Here is a 15,540-nt window from a genome sequence, read left to right as displayed (position 1 = left end):
CAATCAATTTGTAATCGTCGATCGAGATCAAAGATAATTTTGCAAGATCAAATTAATGATCGACCGTGAAGTTTGGACACCTATGTGGTGCCGGATATAAACTCTACCAATGAGATTTTTTTTTCTCGAAAATATGCTTGCGTAAATTTGTCTAATGTCCTAGCTTATCAATAAATTATCAAAAGTATAAGCTAGCGCTAGTTTTAAAAGTTTCACCAAACGCGTTTATTTCAAAGTTTATAATCTAGCATTTGACTGTATAAAATAAATTCTTCCAAATTGAGCCATGATGATTAATTATTTATGGATTGATCTAGCTAACTCAAGTGCTTTTAGAAATTCTTTTTTTTTTTTTGTTAACAGCACATCTATTCGAAAGTAGACAAAAAAAAAAAAACAAAAGACCATGTGTTCATAATTTTTTTTTTTTTTAAAAAAAGAGTCTGAAATAGGGGATCCAGGGAGTTGGGGGCCAGAGTCCTTCCATAGCCCATCTTGGTAATTTATGGGCCAAGCCATTTGCAAAATGAAGGAGATTTGCAGTGTTCAAAACGAGTTTGGCCCATTACAAGGCTTGGACGAACATTTCTCTTCCTTTCAGGCCTGTCAACTGTGATCTACTGATCTGATTCGTCTGAATCCGGATACTTAAATATTTGGGCTTCATCTGGAAGCCCCGAACAAAGCCTATATCAAACTCCAAGGACATATGAAATGTGTTGGAAACGTACAATGTCTTTGGATGGTGAGATTTGTGAGGAAGTGAAGTGAAATGAAAATGAGTATTCTTCTAATTTCGTTATTTGGATAGTTTAGAAAAAAATAAACGGATGAATTTGAAGGAGAATAATGAGATAGATTTCATTAAATTTTTGTTAAAATACCTTCTCCTCAAAATGGGGACGTTTGAAGGTAAAGGAGGGGAGAGTTATATGGGGTTTAATGTATATAGGTCACTAAAAGATACCTTCATTTGTAATTAGGTCACCCAAAGAAAAAAGTTTCAAATTGGATCACTCAATGTTCTAATTTTAAACAATTAGGCTACTATGATCTAATTCTGATCAATTTCTTACCGGAATTTGTTGACATTGCACTAATTATTTTTGAAATTTAAAATAAATTTAAGATAAAAAAGACATGTGGCATATTCAGCAAAAAAAAAATTAAAAAATTAAACACAAAAAAGTGTGTGCAACTTCCCTCTTACCCCCTCCCCCCCTCACGGCATCTTCTTCTTATGGACAAGTATGGCAACTACGCCATCCGGCGACAAAACGGACCACCATTGGTCTCAAAAGAAACAGTGTACCACAAGGAACTCACCCCTACCATCCTCTACCCCTGTCGTCAACCACAGTCGCAGAAATCGCGCCTCGAATCTGTGGTGGGCCGCCACTTCCGACGCTCGATTCGGCTGATTCTAAGGTCCCCTCTGGCCATCGAAGGAACCGTTGGACTTAGCGTATCGAGTACTAGCACTTTCATCCACCCTCCCGCCGAAGCTACCGCCGGAGGTGCCGGACCCGGTTGTGACCCGTTTACCCAACTGAGAAGTTTGGTAATTTTTGGGCATTTACCTTGGTGGGTTCTCTCCAAAATGGTCACAGTCAATCTGAGGATGGGGTAGGAAGAAGTTTGACATGCTTCAGAGAAGGATTTGCAAATCTAATGGGTTGTATTGTAGTTGGTGGAACTTGAGAGATGGAGATGAGCGGTTGAAAATGATTATTAAATTTTATTTTTTATTAAAAATTACATCATCAAAGAAGCCACATTATTTGGTCCACGTAGGCGATCATCGGACATGTCAGCAATATCCGGCGTCCAATTAATAGGAATTAGACTCTTATGATCTAATTGCTTAAAATTGGAACATTAAGTGACCCAATTTGAAATTTTTTTCTTTGAGTGAGCTAATTGCAAATAGGGATATCTTTTAGTGACCTATATGCACTAAACGCTTACATTATCTATAAGTTAAAAACTTATTTTTCATTGTACATAATATTTAACATAAAAGTAAGGATGACTTAATAAATTAATAAAAATCTAATAATGGGGTGAGATTACTAATTTGTGAGGGTGAGAATACCCTGTCCCATAATATACACGTGATTGAACATGAATCGCGACGGGCATCTTATTATAATTTTGCACTTTGACACAAGCCCATAAAAGAAAGGCCCTAATGCATTGGTTGCAACCTTGATTGGTCAAAACTGCAAGCCCGAAAATCAGTGAGTGCTCACTGATTTTTCTGGGTTTTTGTTACTGAGCCTCCTATATAAGGAGAGCCTTGGCAGCAGCTTCAAAAGAGAGAAAATCTTCTTCTTCTTCTGTCATTCTGCTGCTCTTCTAAGTCTCTGTTTCTTTGTCTTCAATCTGTTTGAGAGTGCAATTCTAAATTGGTTCGTCTAAGTCCATTAGTATTGAAGTGCTGCTTACTAGTGGTTTGCGGAGCGTTGTATCTTGGGAAGAGTCTGTCCGGAGAGCTTGGCACCAGTGGCTGGGACATTTCTCTTTAAGGAGATTCGCGAAAGGCGTACCTCGCTCCTACAATTCCTATCATCTGTTTACGGTTTTGGTATTTTAATTTAAGCATCAATTATTGAGTTCATATATGCTAATGTTACTGTTTCTGGTTAATGTTACTGTTTTATTTCTGTAGCTTGTTCACTGTTCATGCAATATAAATATTAATTGGTTTATTGCATGCTATATTCCAACAGAGGTAATCAAAAATATTTGGCATGTTACTAAAAATATTATGGTGATGTGGGGGTAAAATAAAATATTTTTCATTGATATCAATTATTTTTTGATGAATTTATTTTTTTATAAAAATATAAATTAAATAATAAAATTGATTGAGGGTAAAATTAGAAAAAAAAAATCGTGTTTTAACACTGAAAACACAGTCAACTACGTTGCGTCTATAGTGGAAGTAGCTCCCTGCAACTTCAAACTCATCACAGTGTGGTGATACCGTAACACATCGCTCAGCCAAACACATTTTTATCTGAATGCAATGCATTTAAGTCAAAAACGATGGTATGTTTGGTAGGTGTAAACACACTGTCAAACGCACCTGTATTGTTGGTAGTTTTCCATTTATAACAATAATTATAGGGATTTCAGCAGTTGGTATCCCAGGTGATGAGTTGTGCGCTCAAAATTTTATATGTATCAAGTGAGACATTAGGAGCCCATAAATTAACTTGAATATTGTGTGACAAACCCAATAGCGTTGAGAGGAGATAGCAATTGCTGGGATATTTTACTTTCGTTAGGCCGGTTGTCACTTGTCATGCATTAATTGAGGAGCAGGTGGTCGAGGATTAACAAATTGGATTTTGATCAAGGTTTTTAAAACCGGACCGGTCATCAAACCGGAAAAGTCTTCGGTTCATGGTTCAAAGGTTCAACCGGGGTTCAAACCGGGTTCGAACCGATTTTAACGTAATGAATTATTTATATATATATTTATATTATATGCATATAATATATAAGAAAACTTCATAAAAATACAATATATTCAAATAAAGTATCATTTTAAACAAAAAAATCTCATAGCCTAGTGGTTAAAGCCTTTTTTAATGAATAAAAGCTCATGAGTTCAAACCCTACAAATAACAAAATTTCAAAAATATTTTATTAACTTTAATAAATGACCGAACCGGTCAAAACCGGCCCGGTTCTGACCGGTTCATCCGAAGAACCGGCCGATTCAACCAAAAATATCCCGGTTCATCAATTACCGGTTCTGGCACCTCAACTGGACCGGACAAGTGGCCGGTCACCGGTTGGACCGGTCCGGTTTTCAAAACCTTGATTTTGATAACAATTAATGGAAAGGAGAAGCTGATTCCTACAATTCCTAAATTTATGATACCCGTTGCGTATTTAAGTTGTCTGCAAAGGATTCTACCCGGCATTCGGTAGGAATTATACTTCATTATCCCATACATATTCTTAATTAGATAAAATGTTAAGCCATGTAAAACGACACAAACAATCATGCTTCTCGTAGTTTCTAATTATTACGAATTATTGAAATTGCCCCGTAGTTACTAATTATTACAATTTTGATGCCACCAACTATTGATTCTACAATCAGGCTCCCAAATCACCCATCACAGGATTACCATGCATACATAATATGAAATTAAATTGCAATGACATAAGAAACCTTGCACACAGTATCTAACAAATGGGGTAGGATAATTAGGTACATTTGGTTATACTGCTCCAGGTGTTAGGAATTGACCTTCTTAAATAACAGCGAATAACAAAAATAATTAAAGAATTTAGTATACAACGTATGTGAAGTATAAACTCTAAAATAAGCTGCACCAAATAGGCTACAAGATGTTTTGATAGATTTTGAGCAAAATCAGAGTCCAAGACACTCTCCTATTATCTACTGGTTTTGTTGAAAAGCAGTAACTCTTTACTTCAAGTCTCCCCCCCACCGTCAACAGCATTTATCAACCACACAACTTGCTATCCAACTGTCAGTGCCTCTGTTTTGTGATCGACGGCACTAAGTCAAGTCTCATGGAAAAATGCATTTGATTTGATACCTTAACAGGTCATGCACGATGTATCAGCATCAATTCTAGTCTCGTGGAAATGATTTAATTAGTGCACTGAATACAAAGTATCTTTGGCACATTCTTCATTTGAAGTTTCTTCCAACATCGATCACTTCACTACCAGCTATAATGTTGCGTATCCCAGAAACTTAAAATTGATGACCAATGTGAGATTCTATTGGACGTGGCCTCTCTACCCGTCCACTTCAACGTAGAATATGCGCCTTATGGTCCATATATATGTAAACTGAGGTCTCCAAAGGCTTTTACAATAAATACATTCCAGAGTCTACATATCTATGCATAGAAACAATATCGCTCTACATTTCTTGTAACAATTAGAAGTAATATTGCAGCCACCAACAATGTTGCTTCCATGCAAGCCCTTCTACAAAACATGCCAGCAGGCTTTGTTCTTACTTGTCATTGTGTTACTTTCTTCCTTCCAATTCTTGGCTTCGACCCCATCTACAACTTCTTTCACTTCTGGTAGGACTAATGAACCACAGGCCCTTCTCAAATGGAAAGCCAGCCTCTCCAAACACAGCCAATCTTTCCTACCTTCATGGGTCATCGCCAATGGGACTTGCCATTGGGAAGGAATCGCTTGCAGCAAATCCGGAAGCATTGTCGGCTTGGACCTCTCGAGTCATGGTTTGAGAGGTACACTTCACAGTCTCAACTTCTCATCCTTGCCTAATCTCCTTACTCTTAAGTTAGGAAATAATTCGCTTTCCGGAACAATCCCTTCTAACATCAGCAACCTCTCCAAACTTACCACCCTCATTTTGTGGTACAATAAACTCTCAGGAAATATTCCTTCCGAGATAGGCTTGCTGAATAGTCTTCGTGTATTTTAAAAGACTTGTTGAGATTGTTTGTATTTTGTCTTTTTATTGACTTTGCAGAAACTTTACAGAGACATTTATATATATATACACAAGCTATATGACCGTTGAACTAACGGTAACATTGTAACAATTATAGAGAAAGGTTTGCTTTGACCATTGAACTAACGGTAACATTGTAATAATTATAGAGCAATGGTTGTACATCAGAGATAGACTAAGTAGATAGAGATACGTGTCATGAGAGCTTGGACTTGTCATTGTCTGAGTTAGGTTTGCTTTGACCATTGGTTTTTATATGCCCCTGCAAGATCAGGGTCCCATCGTGGAGATTGATCTTGGCACGTAAATCAAGAAAGCGTTGACGAGGTAATGATTTGGTGAGAATATCAGCAAGTTGATGCACAGTGGAGAGGTGACGAACTGCAAGGATACCTTTTTGAACAAGGTCTCTAATAAAGTGTATATCAATGGCGATATGCTTCATTTTGGAGTGAAGAACAGGATTGTGACTTAAATGAGTTGCACCCAAATTATCACAAAGCAGCAGCGGTCTGTGAATAAGAGAGATATGCAATTCACGCAGAAGATGAGTGATCCATACAACCTCAGAAGCAGTGGCGGCAAGTGAGCGATATTCAGCCTCAGTGGAAGACCTGGCTATGGCTTTTTGTTTTCGAGATCTCCAAGAAATGGGATTGCAACCTAGAAAGATAATGTAGGAAGTGACAGATGATCGATCGTCGGGGTTCCCAGCCCAATCAGAGTCGGAGTAGCCACGTAGACTGTGGGAAGTATTGGCACGAAGAAGAATGCCGTGATGAATGGTTCCTTTGAGATAGCGAAGTAGACGTTTGAGAGTGTGCCAATGGCTTGTTGTGGGATGCTGAAGATACTGAGCTAAACGATTGACAGCGAAACTGAGGTCTGGACGTGTAAGAGACAGATACTGGAGACTGCCCACAAGTTGACGGTAGAGAGTGATGTCAGAGAGCTTAGAGCCACTGTGCTGAGACAGATTGAACGAGGATGGAAGAGGAGTATCAACAGGTTTAGAGGCAGCCATAGTCGCACGTTCTAGAAGTTCCCGAATATACTTATGTTGACAGAGAAATAAGGTGTCTTTGGTGCGGATAGCTTCTATACCAAGGAAATATGAGAGGTCACCTAAGTCTTTAAGTGAAAACTTGGACCCCAAGGCAGCGGTGATCCTGTGTATAAAGGAGAGATCAGAGCCAGTTAATATAAGATCATCAACATATACAAGAACATAAGCAATTACAGTAGGGGATTTGTAAATAAACAAAGAAGTGTCAGCTCTAGAGTTAATAAACCCAAGGTGAAGAAGAGCAGCGCGAAGGGCGGTGAACCATGCCCGAGGGGCTTGCTTGAGCCCATATATAGATTTGTGAAGCAGACACAAGTGTTTAGGATGTTGTTGATCAATGAAGCCAGGGGGCTGTTTCATAAGAACTGTTTCAGTGAGAGAACCATGTAGAAAGGCATTGTTAACGTCGAGTTTCTTCAGCGGCCAGTAATGCATGACAGCCAAGGAGAGAACAAGCCTAATGGTGGTAGGTTTTACTACCGGACTAAATGTTTGTTGGTAGTCTAAGCCAGGCTTTTGAAGATAACCTTGAGCGACAAGACGGGCTTTGTAGCGGTGGATAGTGCCATCAGGATTGCGTTTGATTCGAAAGATCCATTTAGAACCAATGGGTTTGTGAGATGGAGAGGGTGGTACGAGTGTCCAGGTGGAGTGATGGTGAAGAGCATTGAGTTCTTCGACCATGGCTTGATGCCAATGAGGAGACTTAAGGGCTTCATAAACTGTGTGAGGTGCAGGGGAAGCAAGTAGCGGATGTAAAGTAGTGTGATTAAGGGTTTTAGGCTTGTAAATATTGTTCATAGACCTTGTGACCATTTTGTGTGTGCGAGGAGGAGTGTCTGAGGAAAGAGAGGGTGTAAGTGAAGGGAGTTGTGAGGAATCTGATATGTTGGAATTGGGAGATATGGGATTTGGACACATGTCATGTTGAGGTGAAGGATTGGTGGAATGAGATGGGTGAGACGCAACAGGTAAGTCAAGGGTAGGTGAAATAGAGACGTTAGGAGTAGAAAAAGAGACATTGGGAGGAGTAGGTAAAGGACCTTGCACTGGGTCAGAATTGGTGGCTGTAGGGATGGGCTGGTCAAAAGTAGGATAAGACAATCCAGGAAAAAGATGTTCTCTAAAAAGCACATGTCTAGAAAGATAGAGTTTGCGAGTACTAGGGTCATAACATTTAAAGGAACTTTGGGAGGTTGTGTATCCGAGAAAGATGCAAGGGGAGGATTTGGGATCAAGTTTACTATTGGTATAAGGTTTTAACCAAGGATAGCATAGGCAACCAAAAGGCCTAAGTTTTAAATAGTTAGGTAGGGTTTGAAAAAGTAACTGAAAAGGAGAGTATGGTTTGGTAGTAGTTAAAGGAAGACGGTTTAAGAGATACACAGCTGTTTCAAAGGCAAAAGACCAAAATTGGGGAGGAAGGTGGGCATGTGCAAGTAAGGTCTTCCCAGTCTCCACAATATGTCGGTGCTTCCTCTCTGCCAGGCCTACATGTTGTGGAGTATAGGGTGGTGATTGTTTCCAGGAGATGCCTAGCTGGTTCAAAGTTGTTTGAAGTTTGACGTATTCTCCTCCATTGTCTGTATATAATGTTTTGATCTTTGCATCAAATTGTCTTTCAACTAGTCTTTGGAACTGTAAAAATATATTCAGAACATCAGACTTATGGAACAAAGGATAGAACCAGGTGTAACGTGTAAAGTGGTCTATAAATATCACATAATATTTGTGTCCTAATATGGATGCTGGAGAACTAGGCCCCCATACATCTGAATATATAACTTGTAGTGGATGAGTGGTATGAACTGAAGACATACCAAATGGAAATTCGTGAACTTTATTAATGTCACAAGAGTTGCATAAAACAGGAGTAGAAGTAGAAACAAGAGGGCATAAGTTTGCAGATTTTAACAAATAAGATAGTAGTACTGAGTTGGGATGGCCCAATCGTTGATGCCAAGTATCAAGACTGGACTTGTGAGCCACCATGGCTGACTTGTGCTGCACTGAACCAAACTGATAGGTGCCTTCAACGCATGGACCCCGAGCCAGAACATTTCCCGACTTCAAATCCTTAATGACAAAACAGTTAGGATAAAATTCAATTAACACATTGTTAGTTTTAGTAAACTGATGAACAGAGAGCAGATTACGTTGAATATGAGGAACGCATAATGTATTTTCAAGAGTGAATGTCTTAGTGGGTGTGTGTAAGTGACAAGTGCCGTGATGTGTGACTTGCAAACCTGAGCCATCTCCTATCTTGACTTCATCTGTGCCTCCATATTCAGAGTTGAGGGAGAGATTGCCAAGATCTGAGGTCATATGATGACTGGCTCCTGAGTCAACAAGCCAAGGTTGAACATTGGTGTTGTTGGATCCGTGGTGACTGGAAGCATAGTTGGCTTGGGGTGGATTTTCAGATGCATAAGCCTTGAGCTTCCTGCATGTACGGGCTGAGTGTCCTGGCTTTTCACAAATTTGACAGAAAATCCTTGGCCTTGGACTGTTGCCAGCATAGTTGGAGTATCCAGATGGTCCATTGGTTGAGTAATGGTTGTTCTGATATGAGGAAGAAGGTGGACGATTTCCTCTATTACTGAATCTGTAGTGACCTTGAGACCTGGAGTTGGGCCCTCTTTGATTGTTTCCATAGTTCCTATACTGTTGAGGAGTTTGGTTTTGAGCAAGGTTAGCAGTGGCTAGCAGTTGTGATTGCTGTTGTTCAAGTCGCTGCTGATAAGCTTATTGACTTAGGAGCAACGATCTGAGGGCCTCATAGGAAATGGGATTTTCTCTCCCATTTACAGATTCAACTGTTCCTTTCTATTCAGCTCCTAGGCCATTGAGTATGAAAATGACGAGATCTTCCTCCTCGATTGGATTTCCAGTTAAGGCAAGCTCATCAGCTATTTGTTTTACCTCACTTAAGTATTCTTCAATCTTCTTGCTACCTCTGTGCATATTGACCAGATTTTGTTTGAGTTGAATGATTCTAGATCTTGACTTGTTAGCAAAAAGACTATGAAGTTTTGTCCATGCTTGATGACTGGACGTAACATCCCCCAATAGTGGAAGAGTAGTTTCATGTAGTGAAGCAACTATTGCATTCACCAACATGCTGTCTTGGCATTTCCAGTGTTCCTTTTGTTCATCTTCAGTGTCGGGTGGACAGGTAAGACTTCCATCCACATATCCCAAGAGCTTGTATCCTTTCAAAACACTTACAAGCTGCAATCGCCAGGCTGTGAAGTTAGTAGTCTTGAGCTTCACCGCTAGTTGTGAGCTCGCATTAATGGCGATGATTGGTTTCTCTGTAGCTACCTGAGCTGTAGATGCACCATCCCCATTAAGCCCAGATGTGACTGTAGCCATGGAGGTAGAAGATGATTCAGTTGTTTGGAGTAGTTCTCGAACCTGCTCCGATACCATAAAAGACTTGTTGAGATTGTTTGTATTTTGTCTTTTTATTGACTTTGCAGAAACTTTACAGAGACATTTATATATATATACACAAGCTATATGACCGTTGAACTAACGGTAACATTGTAACAATTATAGAGAAAGGTTTGCTTTGACCATTGAACTAATGGTAACATTGTCATAATTATAGAGCAATGGTTGTACATCAGAGATAGACTAAGTAGATAGAGATACGTGTCATGAGAGCTTGGACTTGTCATTGTCTGAGTTAGGTTTGCTTTGACCATTGGTTTTTATATATTTTACCTGGGTGCAAATTTTCTAACTGGCTCTATTCCTCCAGAAATAGGAAGCATGAGAAGTCTCTCTAGGTTATGTTTGAGTGAAAACAACCTCACAGGCATTATCCCTACCACTATAGGGAGCTTGAGGAACTTGAAAGTTCTTTACCTTTATAAAAATAAACTTTCAGGTTCCATACCTCCAGAAATTGGGAATCTTAGATCACTCAGTGACCTTGAGATGTCAAGTAATAGTCTAAATGGTACAATTCCTGCTTCTATTGGGAACTTGACTAATCTATCCTTTCTTTACCTTTTTAAAAATAAACTCTCTGGCTCCATACCTCGGGAAATAGGGAAGCTTAGACATCTTTCTAAGCTTTCTTTGCATACAAACATTCTCACAGGTTTTATCCCTTCTTCCATTGGGAACTTGACTAATCTATCCACTCTTTACCTTTATGAAAATAAACTTTCAGGTTCCATACCTCCTGAAATTGGAAAGCTTAGATCACTCAGTGGCCTTGACATGTCAAATAACAGTCTAAATGATACAATTCCTGTTTCTATTGCGAACTTGACTAATCTATCATTTCTTTACCTTTATGAAAATAAACTCTCTGGCTCCATACCTCGGGAAATAGGGAAGCTGAGACATCTTTCTAATCTTTCTTTGCATACAAACATTCTCACAGGTTTTATCCCTGCTTCCATTGGAAACTTGAGTAATTTATTCCTTCTTTATCTTTATGCAAATGAACTTTCAGGTTCCATACCTCGAGAAATTGGGAATCTTAGATCACTCAGTTACCTTGTGATGTCAAGTAACAGTCTAAATGGTACAATTCCTGCTTCTATTGGGAACTTGACTAATCTATCCTTTCTCTACCTTTATGAAAATGGTTTGTCTGGAATCATACCTCACGAAATCGAATCTCTAAATTCACTCAAAGTGCTTCATTTGTCAATTAACAATCTTACCGGTACAATTCATCGTTCCATTGGTAAACTTAAATTTCTTACTTCTATAAACTTATTTGATAACAAGCTCCATGGGATAATTCCACGAGATATAAGTAATCTTACTCTGTTGCGGGTTTTGGGATTATCCAAAAATAACTTCACTGGTCATTTACCAGAACACCTATGCCATAGCGGATCCGTTGAGGTACTTAGTGTCCATGATAATCATCTTCAAGGTCCAATCCCGAAAAGCTTGAAAAGCTGCACCAGTTTGGTCAGAGTTACGCTTGAGAGGAACCATTTAGTTGGAAATCTATCGGAAAGTTTCGGCCTACATCCTCACTTAGACTACATAGATTTGAGTGATAATAATCTGCATGGAAAGATTTCACAGAAATGGGGGCGTTGTAACAATCTCACAAGCTTGAAAATGGCAAGGAACAATATTTCTGGTCGAATTCCGTTGGAACTTGGAAAGGCAACTAACCTTTGTGTACTTGATCTCTCCTCAAACCATTTGGTTGGAGAGATTCCGAAGGAATTGGGAAGGTTGCCATCATTATTCACGCTTGAGCTAAGTGGTAATCAGCTTTCAGGAAACATACCTGTAGAGATTGGCTTGCTGTCAAACTTAACATATCTGAATCTTGGAGCCAACAATCTAAATGGTTCTATTCCAGGAGAACTACGAGATTGCAAGAAGCTAGTAGAATTGAATTTGAGCTGGAATGGATTCCTGGAAGGAGTTCCGTCTGAGATTGGCAAATTTTACTTCCTTAACAGTCTTGATCTCAGTCACAATGTGCTGATAGGAGAGATTCCTAGTGGACTTGGAGAATTGAAAACCTTAGACAACTTGAACCTCTCACATAATAACCTCTCTGGTGGCATCCCGTCAAGTTTTGGTGATTTGTTAGGCTTGACTTCCATTGATATATCCTACAATCAGTTAGAGGGTCCTATTCCTGACATTAGAGCCTTCCGCACAGCGACCTTGGATGCAGTAAGAGATAACAAAGGTTTGTGCGGAAATATTACTGGTTTGAAGGCTTGCCCTACTTCGACCAAACACCATCGAGCAAAAAAGTAAGGCAAAAGAGTTGTGATCATAGCCACAATCCCCATTTTATGTGTTCTTTTGCTTTTGTTAATCATTTTCGCGGCTTTTTTCGCTCGTACCAAAAGACCACGAAACACAGAGAACAAATCAAGGGAAGGACCAAATCAGAATCCATTCACAATATGGAGTTGTGAAGGAAAGTTGGTGTATGAGAACATCATTGAAGCAACCAACGGATTTGATGCCAAGCATTGCATTGGAGTGGGAGGGAATGGAAGTGTCTACAAAGTTGTATTACCAACTGGACAGGTTGTGGTTGTAAAGAAACTTCACCAACTTCCAGACTCTGAAGTTGCAAATTCAAAAGCTTTTACAAGCGAAATTCTTGCTTTGACAGAAATCCGGCATCGGAATATTATCAAGTTCTATGGCTTCTGCTCACATCCACGACTTTCACTTCTGGTTTATGAGTTTTTGGATGGAGGGAGCTTGAAAAAGATACTTTGTGATGAGGAACAAGCAATGACATTTGATTGGATTAAGAGAGTGAATGTTATGAAAGGTGTAGCCAATGCTATTTCCTATATGCACCATGACTGCTCACCTCCTATAATTCATAGGGACATATCAAGCAAAAACGTTCTGTTGGATGAAGAATATGAAGCTCATGTCTCTAACTTTGGCACAGCAAGAATTCTGAACCCCAACTCATCAAATTGAACTTCATTAGCAGGCACATTGGGGTACACTGCTCCAGGTATTTTCCATCTTAATTTTTCTTCCGTTTTAGCTTGTTAGGAGCTATGTTGGATTTCTAGGTGATAGGTTTTCTGGAGCCTGACTCATGATTGCACGAAATTTTTGGTTTTCTTAAAACTATAGAGGGGTAGTTTCGGCATTGTAGCATCTCCCTATTGCCCTATAACGCCTACTTATTTTGAATTACCTCAAATTACATTGTACCTCTTTTGATATACTGACAACTACAGTGACTTTTAGACGTAGACTATAGTTGGTGAACTATTTAGTTGAAGTTTATCATAATTGGGAGCGCAGTTTTGTAAAGTCACTCGGTATATGAATAGATGTGTTTTTAGCTCTATTGTAAACTAATTTCATATTGTTTTCTCTCTCTTGTTAACCACCACAAAGGCGTAAAGAGAGTATTTCCATTGTTTTTTGTTTTTCCCTTATAGTAGTGAAATCTCAGCAGCTCTGTGACTGTAGACACATATTCAAACCATGTAAATCTCATGTTTGTTAATTTCCGCACTATTAATTATGTTGTTTGCATCATTCTAAGTATAACATGAACCACGTAAAAATCGTGTGTTACTGTTGTTTTGTTTTCATTAATCTTTCTGCTATTCACTATTATTTATGAAGGTTAATTCCTAACACTAGCCACATCAAGTAAATGATTTTCTTTGCAGAACTTGCTTACACAATGAAAGTGAACGAAAAATGTGACGTTTATAGCTTTGGGGTTTTGGCACTGGAAATACTGGTAGGGGAGCATCCGGGGGATCTCATCTCATCTGTGTCATCGTTGTCGTCGTCTTCTTCGTCTTCAACAGTACATCATTTGCTATTGAAGAATCTGTTGGACCAACGTCCTTCCTCTCCCACGAATGGAGTAGGAAAGGAAGTGGTGACTGTTGCAAAAATAGCAGTCTCATGCTTACAATCCAATCCGCGATCTCGGCCCTCTATGCAACAAGTTTCTCGGGAGCTATCCACTCAAAGATCCACTGCGCAGAAACAGTTTCACTCCATTACAATGGGACAACTACTTGATGTTGAGGATTGATTCTGCACTTTGAAATTTTCATGTGTTTTAAGGGTTGCCATATGCGGTTTCTTTCATCGAGTGCTATGATTCCAACTCTATCAGAACTTACAATTTACCGTATTTATAAAAATAATGCACTCGTTTAGAGTTGCTACTTGCTATTTACATCTATACTTTTGTATTGTCGTGTTTTCATGGTGAAATATGTGGTACTAATCTAGACCTATCTTATCTAAGATAAATAATATTGGGAGCTGGCCATGCCGGAGTCATTACCTTAACGGCGAGGATGGGTTGCCGAAGGCAGGGCTAGTGACTGGAGTGAAGTTGTAACAATGCAACCGTACTGGAAGGCGTGGCTGGATCAGTAAGAATGAATTAGAAATGCGAAAGAATAAAATTTTAGTCAACCTCAGTAAAAGACGGAATTCGCTCTAGGCTTAAATAGTGATTTCCAGAGTGGAAATAAATAAGATAATTTTGTTGGAAGGTATCCAAATTAATATTAGCAATTAGAATTTCCTTGTGAATTCACTTTCTTTATGCTCTGCTTGCCTGAATTTTAACCGATCTGGTTTTCGGAGCTCTTCCGTGCAACCGAGTGCATGTCAGGTTCCTCGGTAAAACATGCTTTGTATGCATTTGAATGGGTGGAAAATTCCCTAAATCTTGAAAGAAAGACTCCTTACTTTGTATGCATTATATTGTTGTTAGCCAGCATATATTGTTGTCATTGAGATTTTAAAGTCCATAATATCAGTGGAGCTGTGGAGATGCCTTAAAAATCATTTTCACAAAAAAAAAAAATAAATTTGGTAGCATGTATTATTTGATTCTAATTATGAAATTATTATTCTAAATTTGGGCTTTTGATGCAAGGTTGGGCTGTTATATGAAGGGGACATGAAGAAGGGAAAGATAAGGCATGCTGACTACTTTGATTTGGCCTTTGTGTTGTGGTGGCCCTTTTTACTCCTTTTCATAGGGCTTATGATATATACATATATGACCCGTTTGGTAGACAATTTTGACAATAGTATATATGTGGTGGTCGTAAATATGCTCTTAGAAAATGGTAGAATATATGCTATCTTAAATGTTGGTAGTGTTGGCTCAATATTTGTTGGTAGCATATATGTTTTGCCAATTTACTTGTAGAGGTACTATGCATATAAGTTGTAGAAGATGCTAATAAATAGTAAAATAAATAACAAACAATTTAGAAAATAAATAAAATAATTATAAATAATAATTAAGTAATTTTTATTTTTTTTTACAGAATAATTAAACACTATCCACCGTAATAGTCTGCCGGTGGAAATGAGAGGCTCGACGGGAGGGAGAGAATCGTCGAAAAAATTCGAGAGGATATATCGAAGGGGTAATTATCGTCACTCCAATGTAAAGTGAAGGATATAAAAGGTATATGCACCAAAATGTTCCTAAAATTGTCCAAATTACAAA

General features: G+C 38.7%; 1 protein-coding gene and 1 pseudogene across 1 annotated transcript; both read left to right on the top strand.

Moving 5' to 3' along the window:
* Nucleotides 1–4,909: 4,909 nt before the first annotated feature.
* LOC120000708 (probable LRR receptor-like serine/threonine-protein kinase At1g34110) lies at nucleotides 4,910–5,458 on the top strand. The gene has a single exon (XM_038848826.1). The coding sequence runs from the start codon at nucleotides 4,964–4,966 to the stop codon at nucleotides 5,456–5,458; it is 495 nt and encodes a 164-aa protein (XP_038704754.1). The 5' UTR covers nucleotides 4,910–4,963.
* A 4,688-nt stretch (nucleotides 5,459–10,146) lies between these two features.
* On the top strand, nucleotides 10,147–14,436 carry LOC120000706 (annotated as a pseudogene).
* Nucleotides 14,437–15,540: the final 1,104 nt, after the last annotated feature.

The sequence above is a fragment of the Tripterygium wilfordii genome, chromosome 6, assembly GCF_013401445.1.
Source record: "Tripterygium wilfordii isolate XIE 37 chromosome 6, ASM1340144v1, whole genome shotgun sequence".
NCBI lineage: Eukaryota > Viridiplantae > Streptophyta > Magnoliopsida > Celastrales > Celastraceae > Tripterygium > Tripterygium wilfordii.
Note: the sequence above shows the minus strand (reverse complement) of the source record. Positions and strands in the feature narration are given on the sequence as shown.

Excerpts from the sequence above, each read along its gene's own strand:
- LOC120000708 (XM_038848826.1), top strand. The coding sequence starts at position 4,964 with ATGTTGCTTCCATGCAAGCCCTTCTACAAAACATGCCAGCAGGCTTTG.